We start from the raw sequence: 25830 nt of genomic DNA on the forward strand, positions 1-25830 counted from the left end.
CTGTCTTTCCAAGAGTTTCCATTTCAGCTTTTCTAATACCCGTTTCTTAATGTTGTTCTGAAGCTATTACCTTGTGGCATTTTTATAATCAACTATTTTTAATGGGAAATAAGCCACAATTTTACCAAAAAAATGATTTTATTAACGTTTCAAAGCCCAAATCGGGTTTCGTTGTCAAAATACAAGATTTGGGCTTCGAAACGTTAATAAAATCATTTTTTTGGTAAAATTGTGGCTTATTTCGCATTAAAAATAGTTGATTTCTAATACCCATTGTCACATTTGTACCCTTTGGTCTAATTTTTGCTTTATTTGACATATCTTTGAACTTTATTAACTGTCTCTTATATTTTTCTTTTATATTCACTTTTTTGTAATTTTGGCTTTTATTTCTTCTTCTTTTTACTACGAGTTGGTAGAATCCTTTACCTTTCATCTCTGTACTTTCCACAGAGTTCTGTTAAACATTCTAGAGGTCGAACTCCCTATGATCATATTAAGGAAGAAATGAAGCTGGTTAAAGGACGTCATTTTTTGGCGAGAAAAAAATAAGGGGAAAGTGGACTAGAATTTTAAAATTGAACTTAATAGGGAACTTGCATAAAATTTAAAGCATGTATCAAAGATAAAAAAGTTGATTTTGTGTTCGGTTTAAAGACGATTCTAAATTCAAATTAAAACAGCTAGCCTAAAACGCGTCGTGACGTCATATGATTATACAGGGTGTTTGGTAAAGAATGGGCGCAATAGTTTAACCTTAGATTCATGTGGTTAAAATAGGTCGCTTTAAGCTAACTTGCCCTATACTCTGGGCTAATTAGCAAAATACAAGGAAAAGTTATTTACCAGCAATTTTATTGCTGGAATCGAATCTTATTATTGTATGTATTAATAATATAGATATACAAAGTCCGCAGATAGTGTGCTACTTTTTTTATAAACAAAATGGCGCCTGAAAATCGTGTTTTTTTTCAATTTTTGCTCTATAACTCCAAAGATTTTAATTTTGATCAAAAACACCCAAATAAAAATTCACCGCAATTAAATTCTACATAGAGACGTGTTTTTTTCCGATTTACTTCGACGAAAACTTTCCTCGGAAAAAGCCACAAAATCTTTAATTTTCAACTAAACTTTTAGATAAGTAGTTGTTAATCAATAATTAAATAACTTGGTAACGTAAAAGCCCTTTTCGTATATATTACAATTCCAGAAGTCTATGGAAATTGAATCAACAGTTTAGCAACAATTAAAATGTTAATTAAAAATTTACAGTCGCTATAATAACGACAATAATTATGATGCTTAAGAATAACTATGATTTTTTCATAAAAAGATACTATACCTATCTAATGTACTTTACAGAATTGACATTGGACTATTTAAGCGGCCTCAGGAATATTTTAAAATTATAAACAATTTTTTGGTTTATAAACAAATAAAATATCTCGGGAAATATTAAACTAAATTAAATTATGAAAACGGTATTCCGAAGACAGCGGCAGGACGCTTTTTTTGAAGGAAAAACGTTTAATTATGACGAGTGGTTCCTGAGATACAACCGGTCAAAGTTGACCGGAATTTACGGCAAAGATATAAACAATAGGATCATAATTTTCAAACCATCACCTTTTTATTTTTGTCCTCTTTCTCCACACCAATTCTCATATTTTTAAAATCCTCATAACATATTATTATAATAAAAACTCTCGATAATACGTGTGAAAATTGCCAAAAATAGCAAAATTCCAATCAAAAATTAGGTTGAAGAAAATGTAACCCTCAAAGTTCAAAATCGGTATACGTTAACAAAATACATTTTCTCGGCTTCCCATGGAGCAATTTCCTTCATTCTTTTTTTGTTTCCTGATAACTCGAGTAGAGCCATCGAACTAACGCATTATTAAATGTCAAACTTGCTTTTGTTTTGTTATAATAGATTAATTTATTTATAAGGACAGAAAATTACATATTTTTTCCAGTTGTAGGCTTTTTTTTTAGATAAACTTACTACAAGTGTACCTTTTAAAGTTAAAAACATAAATATTCTCATTTGAAAGCTGTATAATTATTTAAACAATTTTTATTTAAACAAATTAAAATATTGTGTTATAATAAATAAATTAATTTATTATAGCAAAAGAAAAGCAAGTGTGACATTTAATAATGCGTTAGTTCGATGGCTCTACTCGAGTTACTTGGGAACAAAAAAAGAATGAAGGAAATTGCTTCATGGGAAGCCGAGAAAATGCATTTTTTTAACGTATACTGATTTTGAAGATTTTGAACTTTGAGGGTTACATTTTCTCCAACCTAATTTTTGATTGGAATTTTGCTATTTTTGGCAATTTTCACACGTATTATCGATAGTTTTTATTATAACAATATATGTTATGAGGACTTTAAAGATATGAAAATTGGTGTGGAGAATTGTGGACAAAAATAAAAAGGTGATGGTTTGAAAACTATGATCCTATTGTTTATATCTTTACCGTAAATTTCGGTCAAGTTTGACCGGTTGTATCTCAGGAACTACTCGTTATAATTAAACGTTTTTTCTTTTAAAAGAAGCGTCCCGCCGCTGTCTTTCGAATACCGTTTTCACAATTTAATTTAGTTTAACATTTCCCGAGATATTCAATTTGTTTATAAGGCAAAAAATTGTTTATAATTTTACAATATTCCTGAGGCCGCCTAAATAGTCCAATTTCAATTCTGTAAAGTACATTAGATAGGTATAGTGTCTTTTTATGAAAAAATCATAGTTATTCTTATGCATCATAATTATTGTCGTTATTATAGCGACTGTAAATTTTTAATTAACATTTTAATTGTTGCTAAACTGTTGATTCAATTTCCATAGACTTCTGGAATTATAATATATACGGAAAGGGCTTTTACGTTACTAAGTTATTCAATTATTGATTAACAACTACTTATCTAAAAGTTTAGTTGAAAATTAAAGATTTTGTTGGAAAAACCCGCTTTTTTCGGGGAAAGTTTTCGTCGAAGTAAACCGGAAAAAACAAGTCTCTATGCAGAATTTAATTGCGGTGAATTTTTATTTGAGTGTTTTTGGTCTAAAGTTAAAATCTTTGGAGTTATAGAGCAAAAATTGAAAAAAACACGATTTTCGGGCGCCATTTTGTTTATAAAAAAAGTAGCACACTATCTGCGGACTTTGCATATCTATATTATTAATATATACAATCATAAGATTCGATTCCAGCAATAAAATTGCTGGTAAATAACTTTTCCCAAAAATGCCCTATTCTGCGATAATCAGCCCAGACTACTAGGGAGCGTTCAAGTATTACGTAACGCAGGTTGGGGGGAGGAGGGGGGTTCAAAAATCTTTAAAAATCGCGTTACGTAATACTTGAACGCTCCCCTAGTACAAAAGTTGATAATAAGCGAAATACAGGGTGTCAAAATTAAACTTATATTTTATTTATTCTTGAATATTTCTCGAAAGGCATAGGATAACAACACGAAATTTGGTAAGCGGGGATTTTTTAGGACGAGAAATCTAAATTCGCTACCAAAAATTATGTATTACCCAGAGGGCGCCACATGCGTCTTTCAGTGCTCATTTAATACGTTCAGTTTTTTTTTCTCCCCCACTCTACATACTTTTTTAATCAAAATTTTTATTCTTTTAATATTTTTACTTAAACAAGGTATACTACATTCATCCAGGGCCCCCGCAAGGCTGACTGGCGCCAGCGTGCGGGACATATTTTAGCGCCCTTTAAATCTACTATATAAAACTAATAAATATTTTGAAAGATTTAAACGCAGAATGAAAGACTACTAAACTTCTAAAATGTTTATTTTAATAAGTTACAGGGGTGAAAATAAAAGAGAAAATTTAGTGTGATATTTAACCTGGGAGCAGTCGCACTATTAGAAAAATCTAACATTTTTTCGTTTTTGGTGATAACTCAATGAAAAATTTTACAGCATAACTTTCCACTCGTAAGTGCTTCGAGGAAGGGTGTAGTAATGCGTGGGTTTTTTTCTTTTTTTTTTCATCTTCTTCTTTTTTTGGAATTTATGGCTTTGGTGAGAATTAATTAGCTTTAATAATAATTATTGTTAGAAATAATATTTCTAACATAACAAGTAAATAAAAATACTATAAACTAAAAGTTTGTTGTAAATTCGTATTTAAATTCGTTTTGTTAGATAAAATCTAACGCGCGACCGATTACGCGACAGAAAAGGGTCGACTGTTCCCGGGTTAATTGCAAATATTTATTTCAAAAGAAACTTTTCATTTATTATAAGTGACTGTCAGCCCTCGGCAATAACGTTATCTTTCATTCTGCATTTAAATTTTTTAAAAATACTTATTAGTTTTCTCAGGATTCGAAAAAAATGAATATGTACATTTAAAACACATTAAAAATTTTGACAGGCGACATTTTGCACCTTTCCCCTTAAATCTTTTTGCTACATTGATGAAGCACCCTGTATATTAAATTAAATATATACATTTAAGTAAATAAACAATAATATTTGGTCATTTCAAAGTTTTCAAACAAATTTTATATAGTTGTATAGGAACCATATGGGAAACTGTTTTATTATTAATTTTACGAGAAAAAGTTATTCTTCATAAAAAGATCTGCATTGTCTAGAACTCAGAATACAACCATCAAATATCAAATTTTAGGAATCTTATACGAGATATGTCAAAAAATATGAGTTTCGGTCAAGAGCAAAGTACGTTTAGTTTTCACAATATTGAAAAGTTATGAAAAGTTGTTCAGCATTAAAAACTATGTTTCTATAATATGCAATTGCATCCTTCTAATTAAAATAGTGTGAGCTAGAAAGGCACTTTACTCTTGATCGAAACTCATATTTTTTACACATATCTCATATTTATAAAATTGATAAAATTTTATAGGATTTGATGGTTGCATTTTAGATTTTAGACCATGCAAAGCTTTTTATAAAGAACTTTTTATCATACAATAATTGTACTTTTCAACAACGCCCTTTTCGTTTATTAGAAATAATGTGATAATTTTTTTATTATTAATAATTAGCCCTTTTCATTTATTACAAATAATGTGATAACTCTTTTATTATTATTAATTAATTAATCATTAATAATACAGGAGTTATCACATTGTTCATAATAAATGAAAAGGGCGTTGGGTGTCTGTAATTTGAAAAAAAAATTCAATTAAAAGGATGTAATTGCATATAAAAAAATGTTTTAAATTAATTTCAAACAACTTTTCATAATAATAATTTTCGATATTGTGAAAATTAAGGTACTCTTGATCGAAATTCATATGTTTGATACTGATATAAGATTGATACAATTTTATATTTGGTTGTATTTTAGTTTTTAGACTATGCAAACCATTTTATGCAGAATAAATGTTTTCCGTAAAATTAATAATAAAAAAGTTTCCCATATGGTTCCAAGTTACGCAGGCACAATGTCTTAATTTTCTTTTTTTTTTTCAAAATAAATTTTAAATTGTGGATTTTATTAGAGGAAACCCGATTATATTTAAAATGAATTATTATTATTCTATGTAATGGTTATGATACTTACCATTTTCACAATTATTAATTTAATTTCCACACCACTTAAAATAACAACAAATAAAAAAAATTGCCCAATATTTTTTACACGAAATCAAAAGTTTAAAATCAGGGTAAAATTAACCCAACGGATACTGCAATAATAGTCGTAATTATTAACTTCAATATAAAATAAAATTTTAAACCTTTCCCTGCAGGAAACCACCCTTCACCAGTAACAGTAAATAATGTTTGTGCCTAATAGACGAGAAGGGAAAAGGTATTATCAATTACATAATCATAATTCATAGAGTATTATTTGTTTATTTCGAGTAAAAGATTCACTTTATAGGAGTAAAACTGCTTGATCCAGTAAGTTGTGTTTTTGTAGGAGTAAACTGCTAAGTTGCGTTTTATGGGTATTAATGATTTATGTTTCTACTCGTCAAGGAGTGTGATTTTATGTTTATTTGACTATTTTGAGTGTCGCTTTAGTTTAAAACACAAAATCGATTGGATGGTATGACAAGCGTAATTCAATCTACTTCAAAGAAAAAAATTAGGAAGGAACAACAAACGATATTTTTGACGGAGTAAGTTCAACATTTCAGGACGGGAATAATTATTTTTTCTGTAATAACACAATATTTTATTTTTGAGATTTCTCTAGATGTTCATGAATTAATTAAAATTGTATATAAAAAATGATTATCTCATTTAAAAAAAATTCTTATTTACCAAACCTTCGGTTTGGCGCCCCTTTGGGGTTACGCCAGCGTGCGCTGCACGCGTTGCACGCCCGGTTACGGGGGCCCTGCATTCATCTCGCTAAACTCAACTGTTTTTGAGATAAACGCATTTTAAATCTGCGAGGCAACATAATTTTTTGCGTATTATCATTGTAGTTACACCCGAAAAATAACTTTAAACCATAAAAATTTACAAAAATGTATCGCAAATTTCTTCAAATGAAATTTGCGATGCAATGACATAAATATGAGAACTGGTACAATTATTATTGTTTCAAGTTTATTTTTCGGGTCTAACTAAAATGATATTATTATGCACAAAAATATGTTGTATCGCAGATTTAAAATGCGTTTATCTCGAAAACAGTTGAGTTTAGCGAGATAAATGTAGTATACCTTTTTTAAGTAAAAATATTTAGAGAATAAAAATTTTGATTTAAAAAGTATGTAGAGTGGGGGATAAAAAACTGAACGCATTAAATGAGCACTGAAAGACGTATGTGGCGCCATCTGGGTAATACATCATTTTTGGTGGCGAATTTAGATTTCTCATCCCAGAAAACCTCCGCTTAGCAAATTTCGTGTTGTTATCCTATGCCTCTCAGGAAATATTCAAGAATAAATAAAATAAAAGTTTAATTTTGACAGTTTATTTATTATGACAGCCTGTATTTCGGTTATTATCAACTTTTGTACTAAGGTAAGTTAGCTTAAATCGACCTATTTAAGCTCAGGAATCTGAGGTTAAGTTATGGCCCATTCTTTACCAAACTCCCTGTATATTTACATTCTGCACCAACAAAGTAAACAAAATTGTAGGTATATATAATTTTAAATTAGACATTATAAACGTCAGCAGAAAATACCGTTATGTGACGTCACAAGTGCTTTTGATCCTTTGAACTATTCATAGAAAACTTGTACTTTTACAAAATGGTTTTATTTTCCATAGTAAACCTTCTTTTCTTTCCTTCAAAAACTGTATCAAACTCCAATCTAAAAAAACTGGTATATATTATTACAATGACATACGATAAATGTCATTAGAACATAAATATTTTTCCCTTATCCGCGATGATGAGCTGGCCAAATACCCAAGTAGGTGGAGGCCAATAAACTAAAGAAGGAGAAGAAGAATATACCTAAATATAACCATAAACATAACTATATAATAAAACTATGTGACGTCACGGGTCGTTTGAACTATTTTATATTACAGAAGATTTTAAATCTGTATTTCTAAGTTATTATGAGTTTTTGAAGCGTGAAATTTTGGAAATCTCATTTTTAAACAAAACTGAACATTATTATGTAATAAAAAAATGTGCAAGTTCCCTATTGAATAAAAGAATATTTTGAAAGATCTCTCGCTTATCTCTGATTTATGATTTTTGTTTATAAGTTTATAAGTTTTTGACTTGTTTTATCAACTTGAACTTGTAAGCAAGCAAAACGATTGTATTATGTCAAAAAACATTTACAAAAAATATACCTATCCCGCGGGTTTTAGATTATATTTAAGTCTAGATGGATTAAATGTGTTTTAGAGAAATATTCAAAGATTAAAGAACTATGAGCTTAAGCCCAGATGTACCTACCTTAGGTTCGGCTCTAGAGAAATCAGTATAATCTCAGATTAGTAGATCTGCTCTGAGTAGCCCTGGTATCTAAGACCAAATATATGATTGCAAGAAGAATTATTTGCTAACAAACGATCTATTAAGTGACGTTGTCTCTTTTGGCACAAGATCTTTAAAAACTTCAATGTCAGCGTCTTTATTACATATTTATGATGTGTGTACACTACTAAATTACAGCCTTTTTAAAACCTAAAATCTCTACCATCAATATGATCGTTGATTATGATAGAACGTCTTCCATGGATCTAACAACTAATCCAGATTTCAGAAACGAATCCTTTTTATCTATTTTAGACAACAAAAACCAAATAATCAGTAGTTTGAAACATCGACTAGAAAACCAGAAGTTGCAGATATTATATTATTTAAAAAAAGAAATAGACTATCCAAAAATTATAGACCTTTCTCGTACGTGTACCTCAGAAACCAGTGAAAGTTTGCCTGTATCACTAGCTTTAGAACATTTTAAAAAAGAACATAACATCAAAAGTAATTTATCTTCATTGTATGACTATATGAAAAACGTTGATAGTAAGCTCCTAAACAATTTGAATTCTCAAGAATATTTATTAAAAACACTTGTTGAAACACTTATCGAAATAATCAGAAATTCGGAAAAAAATGGTTTGCACACTACTCCAATTATAACGAAAAGTTCTTTTTGGATAGATTTGTTCAACGATCTTTTGAAGGCAACAATTGGGCTAAGAAAAAATCTACATTCGTTTCAGATTAGTTGTAACAATTTGGTAGTGCTAGAAGATGAAAGAAATAGTCTTGTTGAACAAGTTCTTTGTTTAACACCAGAAGAAAGATTAAATTTCAATATTTTAATGACCATTAAGCAAGAACAGATAGAATTAGACAAAAAGAGTTTGGAGCTGAGAAAGCAACAAGAAAATTATAAAGAACTGAGAATCCTCAACGCTATAGAAGAAGACGTGTCTGGTTTGCAAAAGGAGATTAATATGTCTATAGATGAAGCAAATAAATTGTCCTATGTCGGAAATTTAATAAATAATCTTCACAAAGATGCCAAGATGTTATTGGACGTTACAAGAAAATATGATAGAGCTGATGAATACAAATCTTTCATAATCAACCTAATAAAAATAGCAATTTCAAATGGGGAATTACGTACTAATAACAAAGAAGAATTAAGCCTCTTTCAGGCTATTAAAACTGAATTCCAGAGTATACAAAAACAATTAAAAGAAGACTTAACGCATATTAAAGATAAGTATGAGTGCATCAAGGATAGGCTACATACCGTCCTGCAAGAAAAAAATGAGCTAAAGATAATAAATAATGAACTAGAATGTCTTATAAAATATATGGAAAAGAGCCATGTTCATGAAATCAATTCTTTAAAACAAGAAAGTGACAAACTCAAAACACAATTAGAGGATTTAAAAGTACATAAAGGTTCAAACAATGATCCTCTTACTACATTATCATCAAACATTCCAAGAAAAGACACAGAAATGAAAAAAACCATAAAACTATTAGAAAAAAAGTTATCTGTTATGACCGAGACAATTGCTAAGCAAAACCAAGAGATTCTTCGTCGAGGTGAAACGATAGAAGACCTTAAGAGGTCTTGTAAAAGAGCAAATAAGGAATCTATTGGTGTCCAGCATGGTTCTAAAAAAGATTCTACTAGTACTCAACGTTTAGAGAAAAGTGCTGTCACTGTGAAAAGTACTGTAGGTCCAGAAGAAAAACTTAATTTTAAGACACCTGTAGCAAGCCTAAACAAGTCTTCAGGACGGTCATCTAAAAAAAAATTGCTCGTCAAAAAATCTGTTAATAAAGACGTAAAATTAAATAAAAGCTCAACTTCACATTCTAACTCTACTCATACTAAAAACAGTGATAAAAAATACACTGAAAAAAAGGTCGAAAGTAGTGATAATGTGATAGAACTAATGAAGGACTGTTCCCGTGAGAGTGTTCCTGATTTTTGTTCACCAGTACGTGCAACGATTGGTTCAGAAAGAAAGTGTTCACGAAGTGTAGAAGTTTTAAGAACGAACAACTAACGACATCCATCATAAGAAGAATATGTTTATGACTCAAATATTTTCTTACGTTTAACGTATAGAAGTCATAAAAAATCTTAAAATAATAAACCATTTTTTTCATATGACTTACCAACTGTTTATATTTTTAGGTAAAGAACATAAGATCTACATTTATGTTTGATCCATTTGGGCATTTATCACATACACTTACTCACTTATCCCTCGCCGTGTACAACATTTCTGTTTCCCGTTTACTACCACATATGAATCGCCATTCTTGTCATATTCAATGAAGTCTCTTTGTTCCATTGCTGTTTTTATTAGTTCGTTCCACTGCACTCTAGGACTTTCTCTTTTCCTTCTTCTATTTGGTTTCCATTTATGAGTTCTCGTCAGGCCACACCTGAGTAATTTTTGATTTTCTCACTTTGTCTCAGTATCAATCTGCAGCTTCTTCTCCAAAATCATCATTATCATTGTAATATCGTCGGTCCATATCGAGTGTAATGGTCGGGTTATTGCCGTTCCTTTGTTTATTTTATTTATTAATGTGTTTATGTATATTCATTATATTTTTGTTTTATTGAGACCTTATTTACCTCCAGGTCTTCTGAGCTATTTCCAATAATCATGTAAATACAAGCTTCTTCCAGTTTTTATAATATCATGTAGACGATGTGGTGTTTGTCTTTTGCTAATTTGATTTGATCATCGGAAAATAAAAGGCTATGGATATAGTTGTCATTAATATTTTTTACTCCCACCTGCCCACTTTTCTTGTTCCAGTTCTTTAGGGTTTCATCTATATAAATTTAAATTAGGTTGATAGGCAGCATCCTTTTCTAATTCCTTCGACTTACCGGAGTAATTTTCAGTTAAAAATGTAATTTCCATTAAGTATAATCAATCGTGGCTTAATCTCATTATGAACATCATATTTTCCCAATTCGAAGGATATATCATTTTAAAATTCCCAATTCTAAGGATATACCAGATATACCTACAAGAAAAGTTTAAAGATTTGTAGATTTCCCAGACGAAAAGAATGCAAATACGTGACCGTGTCCTTTATTTGCTTTCTTCTATATTCGTCGTCTCTGTGCTTATACAGGGTGTTTCATTTGGAAACGGAAATACTTGAATGGTGAATAGAGGCACTGAGGCGGTTCTAGATATACCACATTTATTGCCTCACCGATTTTTATGACCGAGTTACAGGGTATTTTATCGATTTTGCCCATATCTTTCTGGACCCATAACTTTAGAACCACCCTGTATATTTTTTTGATATTTGGTACACATATTATGTCTCATTTACAACCCAAACCATCCAAGTACTAATCACAAGAAAAATCCAGGTCCGGGCTAAAAAAATTATAGTCATTTTGACCTTAAAACAACACCCAGTATATTGAAATTTTCAAAATCCGTTTGCATATTTGAAAGAGCACAAAAAACTAAGTTTAATAGTTCACTTAAATTTTGTGGCCAGACAATTTATTGACTTTAATTTTGAAATTATATTGAAGTTTTTAAGAACTCTTAGTTTAGAAAACAGGTATTATTAAACTAAAAAGGGGTAGTTCCCTGGGTTGGCTGTATACCTTATAGTTAAACAAACTGGAACATGAAGTAAAAACCACTTCTATGTAAAAGGTATCTTCTTCTTAACGTGCCCTATCAAGTCCCCTTGACGTTGGCGATTAACATGGCGAAACTGTCTCTGTCTCGAGCTATTCTAAATAGGTGTTCTGCTTTCTTTATTCCTGTCCACTCCCGGATATTCTTCAACCAAGAGGCCTGCTTTCTACCAATTCCTCTGCGTCCTTCGATTTTACCCATCATAATAAGTTGAAGAATATTATACCGGTCTCCCCTTACTACGTGTCCAAAATAGGCCATCTTTCTATATTTGATGTTATCAAGCAGCTCGCGGGTAGCATTTGCTCTCTTAAGGACTGCCACATTTGTCAGCATAGCCGTCCATGGCATTTTTAGAATACGTCTGTGCAGCCACATTTCAAAGGCCTCCAAACGGTTAATGGTGGATATTTTTAATGTCCATGCTTCGACACCATACAAGAGGACTGACCAAATGTAGCATTTAATCATGCGCTTTCGAAGTTGAAGTTGCAAGGTATCATTACAGAAGAATGACCTCATTTTTAAAAATGTCGTGCGGGCTATCTCGATTCTACATTTTATCTCTTTATCTGGATCTAGTTGTTCAGTAATATGGTAATATGTTCAGTAAAAGGTATATTTACTAAAAATTTTTAGAATCCCAATGGATTCAATAAAATGAGTTCATCAGAACGTTTTCAAACCTATCGGTCCATCATCAGTGAATTTGAATACTTGCAAAATAGCCCCAGAACCAAACAATGGTTGTGATTATAAATAGATCTACATTATGTTAAAATAAATTTAAAATGGCTAAACGCCGATGTTCAGGGATTAAACCTCTGGGAACATGGTGAAACTCTACCCGAGGACCCAATCAACCATCTTCGGTCAACGATGACTACTAAGTGACTTAGTGACTTAGTAGTCATCGTTGACCGAAGATGGTTGATTGGGTCCTCGGGTAGAGTTTCACCATGTTCCCAGAGGTTTAATCCCTGAACATCGGCGTTTAGCCATTTTAAATTTATTTTAACATAATGTAGATCTATTTATAATCACAACCATTGTTTGGTTCTGGGGCTATTTTGCAAGTATTCAAATTCACTGATGATGGACCGATAGGTTTGAAAACGTTCTGATGAACTCATTTTATTGAATCCATTGGGATTCTAAAATTTTTTAGTAAATATACCTTTTACATAGAAGTGGTTTTTTACTTCATGTTCCAGGTATTATTAACTTGTAACAATAAATTATTAAAGTTAATGAACAAACACTATTTTAAAAATAATCAATACTTATTTACAACATTAGAACAACCCATTTACTAATCATAAGAAAAATCCAGGTCCGTATTAACAAAAAAAAAACATAAAATAATTGTGACCTTTAAACAACACCCTGTATATTGAAATTTTCTCAATTCGTTTGCACATTTGAAAAGAACACAAAAAACTGAGTTTATAGGTAAGCTTTAATTTTTTGCGCAAAATTTAATGACTTTAATTTTAAAATTAAATCTATTGAACTTTTTTAGAAATTTGAGATTAAAAAGCAGACATTAGTAACTTTTAAAAATAAATTAATAAAGTTAATGATTAAATACTTATTTTAAAAATAATCAATACTTATGTATTTACTACATTGGAACGACCCACCTACTAATCACAAGAAAAAGTCAGGTCCGGATTAACAAAAAAATATAAAGTAATAGTGACCTTGAAGCAACATCTTGTATATTGACATTTTCAATATCAGTTTAAACATTTGGAAAGAGCACAAAAAAACTTCATGGATCGCTTTAATTTTTTTCGCAGAAAATTTAATGACTTTAATTTTGAAATTATGCCGAAATTTTTAAGAAATCTGAGAACTCTAACAAAAACTTCGATATAATTTCAAAAGTAATTTCATTAAATTGTCTGCACAAAAAATTAAAGCGAGCCAATAAACTTAGTTTTTTGTGCTCTTTTTAAATGTTCAAACAGAATTTGAAAATTTCAATATACAGTGTGTTTTTCGAGGTGACTATTACTTTATATTTTTTTGTTAACCCGGATCTGGATTTTCCTTGTGATTAGTAAATGGGTTGTTCCAATGTAGTAAACGATTATTGATTATGTTTAAAATGAGTATTTAGTCATTAACTTATTAGTAAAAGTTACTAATACCTGATTTTTAATCTCAGTTATAAAAAAGAGTTATAAAAAATGTCAATAGATTTAATTTCAAAATTATTAGTTATTAAATTTTCTGCGCAAAAAATTAAGGCGAACCTATAAACTCAGTTTTTTGTGCTCTTTTCAAATGTGCAAACGAATTTTGAAAATTTCAATATAGAAGGTGTTGTTTCAAGGTCCCAATTACTTTATGTTTTTTTGTTAATCCGGACCTGGATTTTTCTTGTGAGTAGTAAGTGGGTCTTTCTAATGTAATAAATAAGTATTGATTATTTTTAAAATGAGTATTTGTTCATTAACTTTAATAATTTATTATTAAAAGTTAATATTATCCGTTTTTTAACCTAAGAGTTCTTAAAAACTGCAATATAATTTTAAAATTAAAGTCATTAAATTGTCTGGCCAAAAAATTTAAGTGAAGTATTAAACTTAGTTTTTGTGCTCTTTTCAAATATCGTGGGCATACTGCAAAAACTGACCAAGTCAAATATCGTGCTTTCGAGATAATTGATGTTGAATATTCTGTAATTTTATTTGATTTTTTTTTAATCATTTTAAAAGGATATGTATTTTTTCTTTCCAGGTAATAAATGGTTGAAGTTAGTGATTCTAAGTAGCTCTAAAAAACGCATTAATCTTTTTGTTTTTCGAAAAAAAACTGACTTAGTCACTTTTTGATGTAGAAATTTGCTCAAATTTAAATCATGGTCACAAAAAGATGATTATTTATCAATAATAAATCACAAAGAAAATACTTCTAATTTTATTTATTTACAGTATAAGGCTGAAGTTTCAAACAAAAACATTTACTTTATTTTTTAAATTGGAAAATGATAACAAAAATGTAAACGTTTCTCTACTAGAATTAATCTGAATCCTAATAGGAGAAGTAGAGCTAATCTGAATCCGAATCGGACAATACTGATGGCTCTGGAGCAACATCTTCCCACTCTGATGGTATTGACTAATATCCAAGCATGGAATTCAGAGGGAGTTGTTCCTGTCTACACAATTTTAGAAGATCCTGCTTTTTAAGTTTAGAAATAGGAATTTCTTTGGAGTAAAATAGTAGTTGAATTTCCTTTATAAGATTTATAACTCGTTAAGTACGCCCAATTACATTGAACACAAGAAAGTCTGGATCACTATAGTTGTACTTAAAAAATATATTGCGGTTTGTCTTCTTCATATCACATAGATATAATTTTTAGCCAATTAACACGATTTCAGTTTTCGTCAATGGTTCTATTTTTAAGAGTACCTACATTAGTACAGCTAGAGTATTTATATCAAGAAAAGCGTTGTACCTTAATTCCTGTACGTTATATGCATCACTTTATTTGTTTCGGCCAGTCTAAAAATGTGTAACTAATCATGCATAGTGTACCTATACTGGAACATTATTTTTAGCATTTTCTATGGCACTGTGCATGTAATCTACTTCCATGTAAGAATGCCCAGATTCTAAAAAATTATGCTGCACAATATTTACATTGCTGTTTTATACGATAAAATGAAAGATAAACTTAATATCTATTTTTCCAACAGGTGATCGTTCAACAAATAAACATACAACGTATAGATAAAACTAAAACATACAAAAAGTGACCAAGTCATAATATCCAATTGTCGCAGTTCAATGTTGACATGAATAAAATATGAATCATATTTCATGCAAAAGTGACCAAGTCAACATGTTCATTTCTTCCAGTCTGTTGATACGCATACCCAGACATAGACATTTGTATGTTATGTGTGTTGCGGCATCAAACCTCCGAACAGGGAGAAGTTGGTTTTTTGCGGTTTCCCAACTTCATTGCACAATTATACCTGTTCGTCCCAAGAAAATAGCCGCAACTATTTTCTCCACTCGAACGCACACTGTCCACGCTGCGCTCAAAGCCACCTCCTGACCGCCGACGAGGGACGCAGGTTCGCCTGTCGTTGTACAATGGTTTCTAGGGAGACTGGTCGAGAGCAAAGCACGGACAGTACACGTAAATGTCTATGGAACCAACAACAATCCATCAAACTTTCTTCTCTGTTGACTTCTTAGCCTTCTGGACACCACCGTCCGGCATAACCCAGGATCCAAAAACACCAGGACACGGCGCTTGCCCCAGTGTGTTTTTCGGACTGTTTGCTTTTGCTGCCAACACTATACATTCACTAGGTACAAACCCTGACGAGGACAAAATCCTAAACGGGGACAATCATTGATCGCATTTCCACATAGCAATTTATCTATACACGCAAATCAAACAATGATAGTAGTAGTAGAGCATCAAACCTTATAATTTTGCCTTGGGAATTTTTTCAGATATTCGGTTAGTTCTTTGGAGTGACTTGGTCACAAAAACTAAAAATCGATAAAAATTGACTTGGTCAGTTTTTGCAGTATACCCACGATATGCAAACAGATTTTGAAAATTTCAATAAACAGGGTGTTGTTTCAAGATCACGATGAATGTATAATTTTTTTTAGTCCGGACCTGAATTTTTCTTGTGGTTAGTAGTTGAATGGTTTGGGTTATAAATGGGACATATGTGTACCAAATATCAAAAAAATATACAGGGTGGTTTTAAAGTAATGTGCCCAGAAAGAAATTGACAAAATCGATAAAACACCCTGTAACTCGGTTATAAAAATCGGGTGAGGCAATAAATGTGGTATATCTAGGTCCGCCTCAGTGACCTCTATTCACGACTCTAGTATTTCCGTTTCCCAATGAAACACCCTGTATATTGTAAAAGCCAGAGATACGGGATGCAGCCAGAAAGCAGTTTCTTGAAAATCTTGTATTTAAAATACTGTTTATTATTTTTATTTCAGTTATTTTAATTGTTTTAATTGTATAAACTTTGTATCTAGGGCTTTTCGTCTTTCTCGTTTTACGAGAGATGTCGCTGTTTTGCGTCTCAAAGGTGGAATCATTGCTTCGCGGTGACTTCCCTTAAATAGGCAGGCTGTTGATATTTGGTTTAGAGTTGTGACTGCATAGCTCCACCGAGGACGCATGAGATGGTGGTCCAACGCTATCTGGAGATGGTGGTCCAACTCTGAATCAAATAAAACAGGAACTGCCTTTTCCTTCCTCTTTAAAGATAGCATCCATATTCCAGGTGTGCATCAAGAGGTGAAACAATTATATCTCTTCTTTGGTTGATTACATCGGTGCTTTGTATTGCTTTGCACCCCAACTATACCAGCAATGTCATCTACTAATTCGATGGAAATTACACTTCCTTGGTATTGTTGCTTTTTGATTCATCACACTCATCACCATTCATTTTTATCCACAATTTTTTTTGTCTGACGGATAAGCCCACAGTACATTAATTAATTAACCTAAAACATTATTTTCCGGAAAGCCCAAATTACTAATGTAACGTAATAAATGCATTCCAGACCTCAATGGATATAATTACTGCTCATTTCTGCTCAGTCGCCTTCCGGATCATCTACCGGAATACCTCTATCACGGTATCATCCCGCTCCTGACTTTTTTGTTCCTTTTGAAACTGTACTACCTTAGTAACGGACACTCTCTTCCAGACTCTTCAATAACTGCGTAGATTCGTTCTCTCTTTTGGCGTAGTTTACCTATGTACAAAGAAACGCAAACAGGTATATATTTTCTTCTTTTGGGAGCAGCGCGAGACTTAAGATCTTCCAATTTAACGACAACCATTATGTTTCAAACAATACTTGTGTTTCAAAAGACACGCAGGCTTGAGATTTTTAATGTGTTTTAATGCTTCTGGTGGTCCATTAAGTTCGGCTTTAACATGCTATTTACAAAAGTTCTATTAACGTAAATAAATAGGACTCATCTGCAAGGTTCATGCATACGGATATGGATATCTTAGATCTTACTCTAGTTCCAATTTTATTCAATAGACCGGGCCCTGGAAGTATTTGAGTATGCAAAACCTGAGGACCGGCAACTATGTTCGGATTCTTTTACCTGAGACCTTGAACAATAAAAAACTGAATCTTGCCGGAAAGTGCGATGGTGCCTTGTTACGGGCAGATAAAAAGCGGTTTTTCGCAAAAAAACAGTTTGTTGTATTTATTGGTTCATTCTAAGTAAAAAATGCTCTTAGAAGTTTTTTCGTAAAATGCATAGTTTTCGAGATAAACGCGGTTAAACTTTAAAAAAATCGAAAAATTGCAATTTTTGAGCCCAAATAACTTTTGATTAAAAAATAAAATAGCAATTCTGCTTGCAGCATTTGAAAGTTCAAGTCAAATTATACCGGTTTTGATTATTTACATTGCTAAAAATTAATTTTTTTATTGGTAAACAAAGCTATAAACAGTGTTTGAGCGTTTTGTCGCCTGTCCGCACCGCGCCAAGGATTAAAACCGGACGGAACCGACCATGGAACCAATGAAACCGACCTTGTTTAACAATAAAAAAAAATTTTTAGCAATGCAAATAATCAAAACCGGTATAATTTGACTTGAACTTTCAAATGCTGCAAGCAAAATTGCTATTTTATTTTTTAATCAAAAGTTATTAGGGTTCAAAAATTGCCAGTTTTCGATTTTTTTAAAGTTTAACCGCGTTTATCTCGAAAACTATGCATTTTACAAAAAAACTAGTAAGAATGTTTTTTGCTTAGAATGGCCCAAAAAACGCAACAAAATATTTTTTACGAAAAATCGCTTTTTATATGCCCGTAACATAGGGAAGACAGAGGGGGTAACAAGGCGCCATCGCACCTTTTGGCAATATTCAGTTTTTCATTGTTCAAGGTCTCAGCTAAAAGAATCCGAACATAGTTTCCGGTCCTCAGGTTTTGCATACTCAAATACTTTCAGGGCCTGCACTACAATGAAAAATCTATTATGTAGTTCTTTATCAAATAAAATAAAGATTAAAAAAGAGCTGTTCGACAGGGCTGTATTTTGTCTCCAACATTGTCTATCCGGAAGAAGTAATTAAAAAAGTCTTTGACAACGAAACAACTGAAATAAAGATCATCTGGTTTTACGATATCTACTCATTGTAAAAAGTATCAATGACCTTATAGAGCTTACTAGATAAAATAAGTAGAAGCAAACGAAGAATTTGGTCTTCACTGAATACAAAGAAAACCAAATTTATGTTGAGATATGAACGATTACAAAATTAATAACCAATATAATTAGAAATAAATATTAATGATTCAAGTAAATACGAAACAAGAATAAGAATAGAGAAAGCTTGCAGTGCTTTTAACATAATATTGTGTAGTCGAAGCCTAAGCCTAAAATTGAAAGTAGGTATGCTTAAATGTAACTCTTTCTCAGTCTTGTTCTATGATGCAGACGCTTGGATGCTAAATAAGCAACGCATGAGTAAACTGAAGGAATTTGAGATGTGGGCATATCAAAGAACGCTGAAAATCTACTGAGAGGACAAAATAACTAACCAAGTAGTACTTGATAGGATAAAGAAACAAGCAAAGACAGTACTGACTATTAAAATGAGACAATTGCAATACCTGGGACAAGTTACATGCGGAGATAGATATCAACTATTACAAGTGATTATGCAGGGAAATATTGGAGGTAATTGTAGCATTCTTCTTCTTCTTCTTCTTCTTCTTCTTCTTCTTCTTCTTCTTCTTCTTCTTCTTCTTCTTCTTCTTCTTCTTCGGCCTTAAGTAATCCAACTTTGGACATAGGCTTTCCCCAATTCAATCCAGTGTTTTCTATTTTGCGCCACTTACTTCCAGTTGTGTCCAATTGTAGTATAGGAAGGAGAAAAATGTCTTGGTTGAAACACCTCAGGGACTGGTTCATTTGCAGATCTATTCAACTATTCCTAGAAGCAGTATATCCAAGGTCAGAATTGTCATAATGATATCCAATCTTCACAGAGGAGATGCCACGTGAAGAAGACCTAACTACATACCTACTAAATACAGTGAGAGTGGCCTGCTAATATCTATGCATTCATTGATAACAAGCATTAACAATTACGTTTTTCTATTTTCTGGTTCCTGCAACTAGATATTTCTTGCAGCATTAACTTGAACCTTTTTAGGTTTCTGCAACATTAGCCATTTATTAAACGTTCAATCGTTTGCGTGAAATCATTAGAGGTTAGTTTGACTGCCTTTTCTTCAATGCATATGCATGCAAATTTGCAGACAAAATATACACGAATAGTCAATAAATTTTTTTTTATGTTTATTAATTGTTTGAATAAAAAAAAAAACTATTTTAATGGAAAATGCTTAAATTTTTTTGTTTTTTACAATGTAGAAACTTGAAACTTTTGCAGTGTGTAGCTAATTATATGAACTATACATAATTTCACTTTTACGTTAATTGTTTACGTTATGCTTCATCAATAAACAACAAAGTTTCAAATTTTTTGCCGATTCCGACTACTTTTCATGTTTGTGCATCATGTTTATAAACATCCTAAGCGGCAACGTTTTTGAACGATCATATCTTTGTTTATATAAACATCGCCGCTTATTCGTGTCAAATATCAATACGATACGAAACAAAACTTCAACCAAAACTCGAATTAAAAAAAATCGTGTTTTTAACGTAGTCTTAGAAGAACCACCGGTAGAGACGTTTCGTCCTACAATTAACATTAGAATTCGTTATTCGCGAGAAATTAACAGGGTCTACACCGTGCAATAGTAAAGCATTATAAGATATGGAAAGACTGCGAAAACTGTAATAGGTGTAAATAGTGATTTTGATTTAAGAAATATATGAAGAAATTACAAAAAAGGTACAATATATGTATCAAATGTTGAAATAAATGCAAAAAATGTGTCTATCATACACATCCTTTTTTTAAACATGACGATATATTTTAAAGTTTGAAAAGTGTAAGACTAAAAAGTAAAAAATAAAAAAATATAAAAAAAAATTTTAAGAAACGCTTGTCTTTAGTTACGAGTGACTAAAATTAAAAATATTATAAAAAAATCAACCAAAAAGCAAAAAATAAAAAAAAATTAAATTTGAAGCATTCTTCGAAAAAAACTGTTAGACAGATTAAATATACAAAAATCTCACACATGCTTTTCTTTAACGAATGTGTTAGATTTTTTCAATTTTTTAACAAATGTGTGAGATTTTTGTGTATTTAATCTATCTAACAGTTTTTTTCGAATAATCCTTCAAATTTGATTTTTTTTATTTGTTGCTTTTTAGTTGATTCTTTATATTTTTCTTAAAACATTTCTTAAAATTTTTTTTTCATATTTTTTTATTACTATTTCATTCATGTCCACTTTATATTATGTCATTTCATATTTAGTCCGTTGTTTAACGGTAAAATATTGCAAAACCTCTAAATTTTAAAGAACCGCTTGGATTGACATGAAATTTGGCATACACATAGCTAACAAGTCAAAGAAAAAAAGTGATATTGTGCCGATATGTGCTTTTGCCCTGGGGGTGGTTTTCACCCCCTTTTGGGGGTGAAAAAATATTCGTCCAAAGAAAGTCAGGAAATGAATAAACTGGCTAATTTTAAGTAACTTTTGTTCTATAGAGTTTTTTCACATAGAGTCAATACTTTTCGAGTTATCTGGCAGTGAATATGTTCATTTTTTCAACAAAATAACCACGCTTTTAGACGGTTTTTCACAAATAACTCAAATAGTAAGAATTTTGTCGAAAAAACATCCTTAGCAAAAATATAGCCTGTAAAAAATTTAAAAAAATGGTGTATATATCACGTCTCTACACCTAGTAGAAGCAGAGTTATAGCTAATGAAAGATCGGTTCATATTCGTCAAATTACAAATGGAATACTTTAACGTGAAATAACCAAAAATTAAGCACATTTTGGGGAAAAGTCATTACAACTTATTTAAAGTGTTTAAAAAAAGCTTCATTTTTGTTTTATAAAAAAATTTCTAGCATCAAAATTAAACAAGTTACGCTCAAAATAAAGTTAGTCCCTTTTGGTTTTGGTAAAAAAATCGAGAAAATCACCCCCTAATTAGTATCTTAAATGAACTTAATCTTTACGACTTCACAAGTTTCTTGACTCCTGTATATATTGTTTATATGATCTGTAAGTTTCATCGGTTGAAAGTCCTTATTATTGAAAGGGCTGTAGTTAAAAGGGGTTGAACGAGTCACTGATCACGAATGTATGCAAATTTAGAAACACCAAATCTTAATCAATTTTTGTCTAACAGAAAAACAAAAAAATACATGATATTCAGAAAAGCAAATCTGACTTCTTTTGTTTTTCGAGATTTTTGGTATCTCTAACAATTTTTAAGTTATTTTGAAAAAAAGCATATTTTTCAAAATTTAAATTTTTAAAAATTTTATTTTGAAACCAAATTTTTTCAAAAATAAGCACTTTGAATCGATGAAACTTACAGATCATATAAACACAACATAAGTAAAATAATTTGTGGAGCGTTAACGATTAATTTCATTTAAATTGCTAATTAGGGGGTGGTCTTCCCGATTTTTTTTTGCAAAAACAAAAGGGACCAACTTTATTTTGAGCGTAACTTGCTTAAATTTGATGCTAGAAACTTTTTGTAAAAACAGATAAAGTGTTTAAACACTTTAAAAAAAGTTATAATGGGTTTTCCCCAAAAAGTGCTTAATTTATTGGATATTTCACGTTGAAATATTCTATTTGAAATTTGGTGAATATGAATCTATTTTTCATTAGCTGTAACTCTGGTTGTACGAGATCCAGAGACCTAACGCGTACACCATTTTTTTACTTTTTTATAGGCTATATTTTTGCTAGGAACGTTTTTTTCGACAAAATACTTACTTTTTGAGTTATTTGCAAAAAACCGTCTAAAAATGTGGTTATTTTGTTGAAAAATGAACATATTCACTCGCAAATAACTCTAAAAGTGTTGACTTGGCGAAAAAGCTCTATAGAACAAAAGTTACTTAAAATTAGTCAGTTTACCCATTTCCGGACTTATTTTGGACATATATTTTTTCACCCCCAAAAGGGGGTGAAAGTCACCCCCAGGGCAAAAGCACACATCGGCACAATATCACTTTTTTTCTTTGACATGTAAGCTATGCGTATGCCAAATTTCATGTCAATCCAAGCGGTTCTTTAAAATTTAGAGCAAAAACCGTGAAAGAATGGCCTAATTAGTTCGTTCCCACTATAAAGATTCAATTTAATTTTATTTATACTATCAGGTATATTATTAATACACTGCCACTGCCTACATTTTTATGAATTTTCATGACTATTTCTATTTCGGTCCGGCTAATTTGTCAAACTAACTAATTGTAAAGCGGCTTTTGTACAGTGGGTAATTAATATGGACAAAAACTTCATCAAATGAATGTGACGCTTCCATCTGTATTCATAAGCTTGAAATTTAGTGCTTGGTCTGGATGGGGGAGAAGCGTAACAAAGGGAATGACGAAAATGTTGCTCATTTATTTAGTTGTCCCTTTTGGTGTACGCACGGATTATTATTCTAGGCTTTAGTAAGACTGTGATTATTTATTCTGTCAATTTGGACCCAAACATGTATAATACTGTGTGACACTGAAAATACAAGAATCTTTAAATATTAAAATTGTTTCATATATTTTTTATATATCAAATTTTTAGAGTTTCAAAACACTTTACTTATTCTTTGCCTAAAAGTTTTAAGGATTCGTCCCTTCTTAAGTTGTAACATACCTAGTGCACCAAACAATTGGGAAGTAGACTCATAAAAATTACGTTGCAGGTTTCAAAAGCCGCAGTTAGCGCCGGACTCCACTTGCGATTTTGTAGTCGCGCGATTGTTTTGTCGCGAAGATTGAACACATTGTTTCGAATACAAGTCAATCCACGATTATTTAGTCGCAAATGGATTGACTTGTATTTGAAACAATGTGTTCAATCTTCGCGACAAAACAATCGCGTGACTACAAATCGCAAGCGGAGTCCGGCGCTTAGAGTAGATGTAGAACTGACTTAAACTGGGAGTGAGATAGGTAGACGCTCTATCAACCATGCTATTCAACCTAGTTCTTGAGGCATTCATCAGAAAAACCAATGTAACCGGCCATATAAACAGCAAAACAATACAAATTAATTCATGTGCATACGATGTAGCTGCCATTAGTAGGAACAAGTCACTACTAATGGAAGCGTTCAAAGAAATTTATCGTGGATCGTGGAAAAGGGGGCTTCAAATAAACGAAGCAAAAACGAAGTACATGACTATCAAAAAACACTTGACAATGAAAATAATATCACAATATACAACTAGACTATTGAACGTATTAGTCCAAGAGGCAGCGTTGAAAAATCTCTTTGAATTTACTAAAGCTAGATTTTTCACAGTTGATTACTGTGAGTGTGTAGAGAAACATACTGCGGTCGGTCAAGCGAAACGTAGAACAGGGGTTACTGAGAGGGTATCAAAGTTGCTTTCCTACGAAGGTAATTAGATCCATTTACTAAGGCTGAAAATCAGTACACACATTCTAAATTAAATATAAATAAAAGTTATTATAGTCGGTCAGCTGTATGACGGGACAGAGCCGGTCGGTCGGCCCCAATGAATGTACAGGGTTGATCACTATATTTTGACCCCCTTTTAAACTGCTTTATTTATAGAATTGGAAAAAAAATGTAAAATACAAAAGGTATTCGATTTTTTAATTAGGATTTTCTGACATAATATATCGTACTAGTGTCGTCATCCATCTGGGCGTGATGACGTAATCGACTATTTTTAAAATGGGAATAGGGGTCGAGTGCTAGCTCATTTGAAAAGTTATTCACTCCCCTATTCAGTAATATAAACATTAACATGATTAATTATACAGGGTGTCCAAAAATTTTTTTTAATTAAATTAATTGTTTAATTAATAATTCAAAAAATTTTGTTGGACACCCTGTACAAATAATGATCTTAATGTTTATAGTACTGTATAGAGAATTGAGTAACCTTTCAATTGAGCTAGCATACGTCCCCTATTCTCATTTAAAAAAATAGTCGATTACGTCATTACGCCCAGATGGATGACGTCACTAGTACGATATATATGTCAAAAAATCATAATTAAAAAATCGAATAACTTTTGTATTTTATATGTTTTTCTAATTCTATAAACAAAGCAGTTTACAAGGGGGTCAAAATATAGTGAATAACCCTGTACATTCATTGGGGCCGACCGACGGGCTATGTCCCGTCATACAGCTGACCGACTATAATATCTTATTTATATTCAATTTAAAATGTGTGTACTGATTTTCAGCCTTAGTAAATGGATTTAATTACCTTCGTAGGAAAGCAACTTTGATACCCTCTCAGTAACCCCTGTTCTACGTTTCGCTTGACAGACCGCAGTATGTTTCTCTACACAATCACAGTAATCAACTGTAAAAAATTTAGCTTTAGTAAATTTAAAGAGATTTTTCAACGCTGCCTCTCCGTCTATATGGATGCCTTTACATATCTGGGCACAAAATTCTGTGACATTGAAAATACAGGTTTCAAAACAATTTCCCTGTTCTTTGCCTAAAACATTTAAGAATATGCTCCTTCGTAGGTTGTAACACACAGTGAACCGAACTACTCGGAAGTAGGCTCAGGATATTGATACACTTTAACAACTTCATAACGGAATGAATCAAACGAATAATAATAATTCTAGCAAGTTTTACTTGCTAGAATAGTGCTGAGTAGACACATAAAAAGTAGAAACAAGGCAGAAAACAAAAATAACAAGACACAATACCCTTAGGCAAGAAACAGACGAGCCACTCTGCAGCGCTACTGAGTGGCGCCACAAAGTGGCACAGACGGTCGATTTTGCAGCACCGACAATTACGCTGCGAAGTGGCTCATCTGTTTCTGCACTTATACTGTTAATAGAAGAAGTTTCGTCTTGTGTAATTTATTTACTTTAAAATGCGTCGTCCATTTTTGACATTATAGCTATTTTATTTTAGTCTTTTTGCAGTTCATTAACAAAGTTTCGTTGCGTAGAGTTATTTTTATGTTTTTAATATTTTCTTTTTTCCTTTTGTAGATAATTATTAAAATCTTTTTATATACTTGGCTTGGTTGGTGTCACGGACTCCGCAAA

At 31.5% G+C, this 25830-nt stretch overlaps 2 protein-coding genes across 6 annotated transcripts in view; both read left to right on the forward strand.

The window, feature by feature from the left end:
• LOC114331295 (complement factor H) overlaps positions 1–25830 on the forward strand; it is a 97018-nt gene that overhangs the window by 9947 nt on the left and 61241 nt on the right. The window lies entirely within an intron of this gene.
• Positions 8056–10098, forward strand: LOC114331343 (putative leucine-rich repeat-containing protein DDB_G0290503). The gene has a single exon (XM_028280889.2). The coding sequence runs from the start codon at positions 8146–8148 to the stop codon at positions 9976–9978; it is 1833 nt and encodes a 610-aa protein (XP_028136690.2). The 5' UTR covers positions 8056–8145; the 3' UTR covers positions 9979–10098.

This window comes from Diabrotica virgifera, chromosome 6 (assembly GCF_917563875.1).
Source record: "Diabrotica virgifera virgifera chromosome 6, PGI_DIABVI_V3a".
In the NCBI taxonomy this organism is placed as follows: domain Eukaryota; kingdom Metazoa; phylum Arthropoda; class Insecta; order Coleoptera; family Chrysomelidae; genus Diabrotica; species Diabrotica virgifera.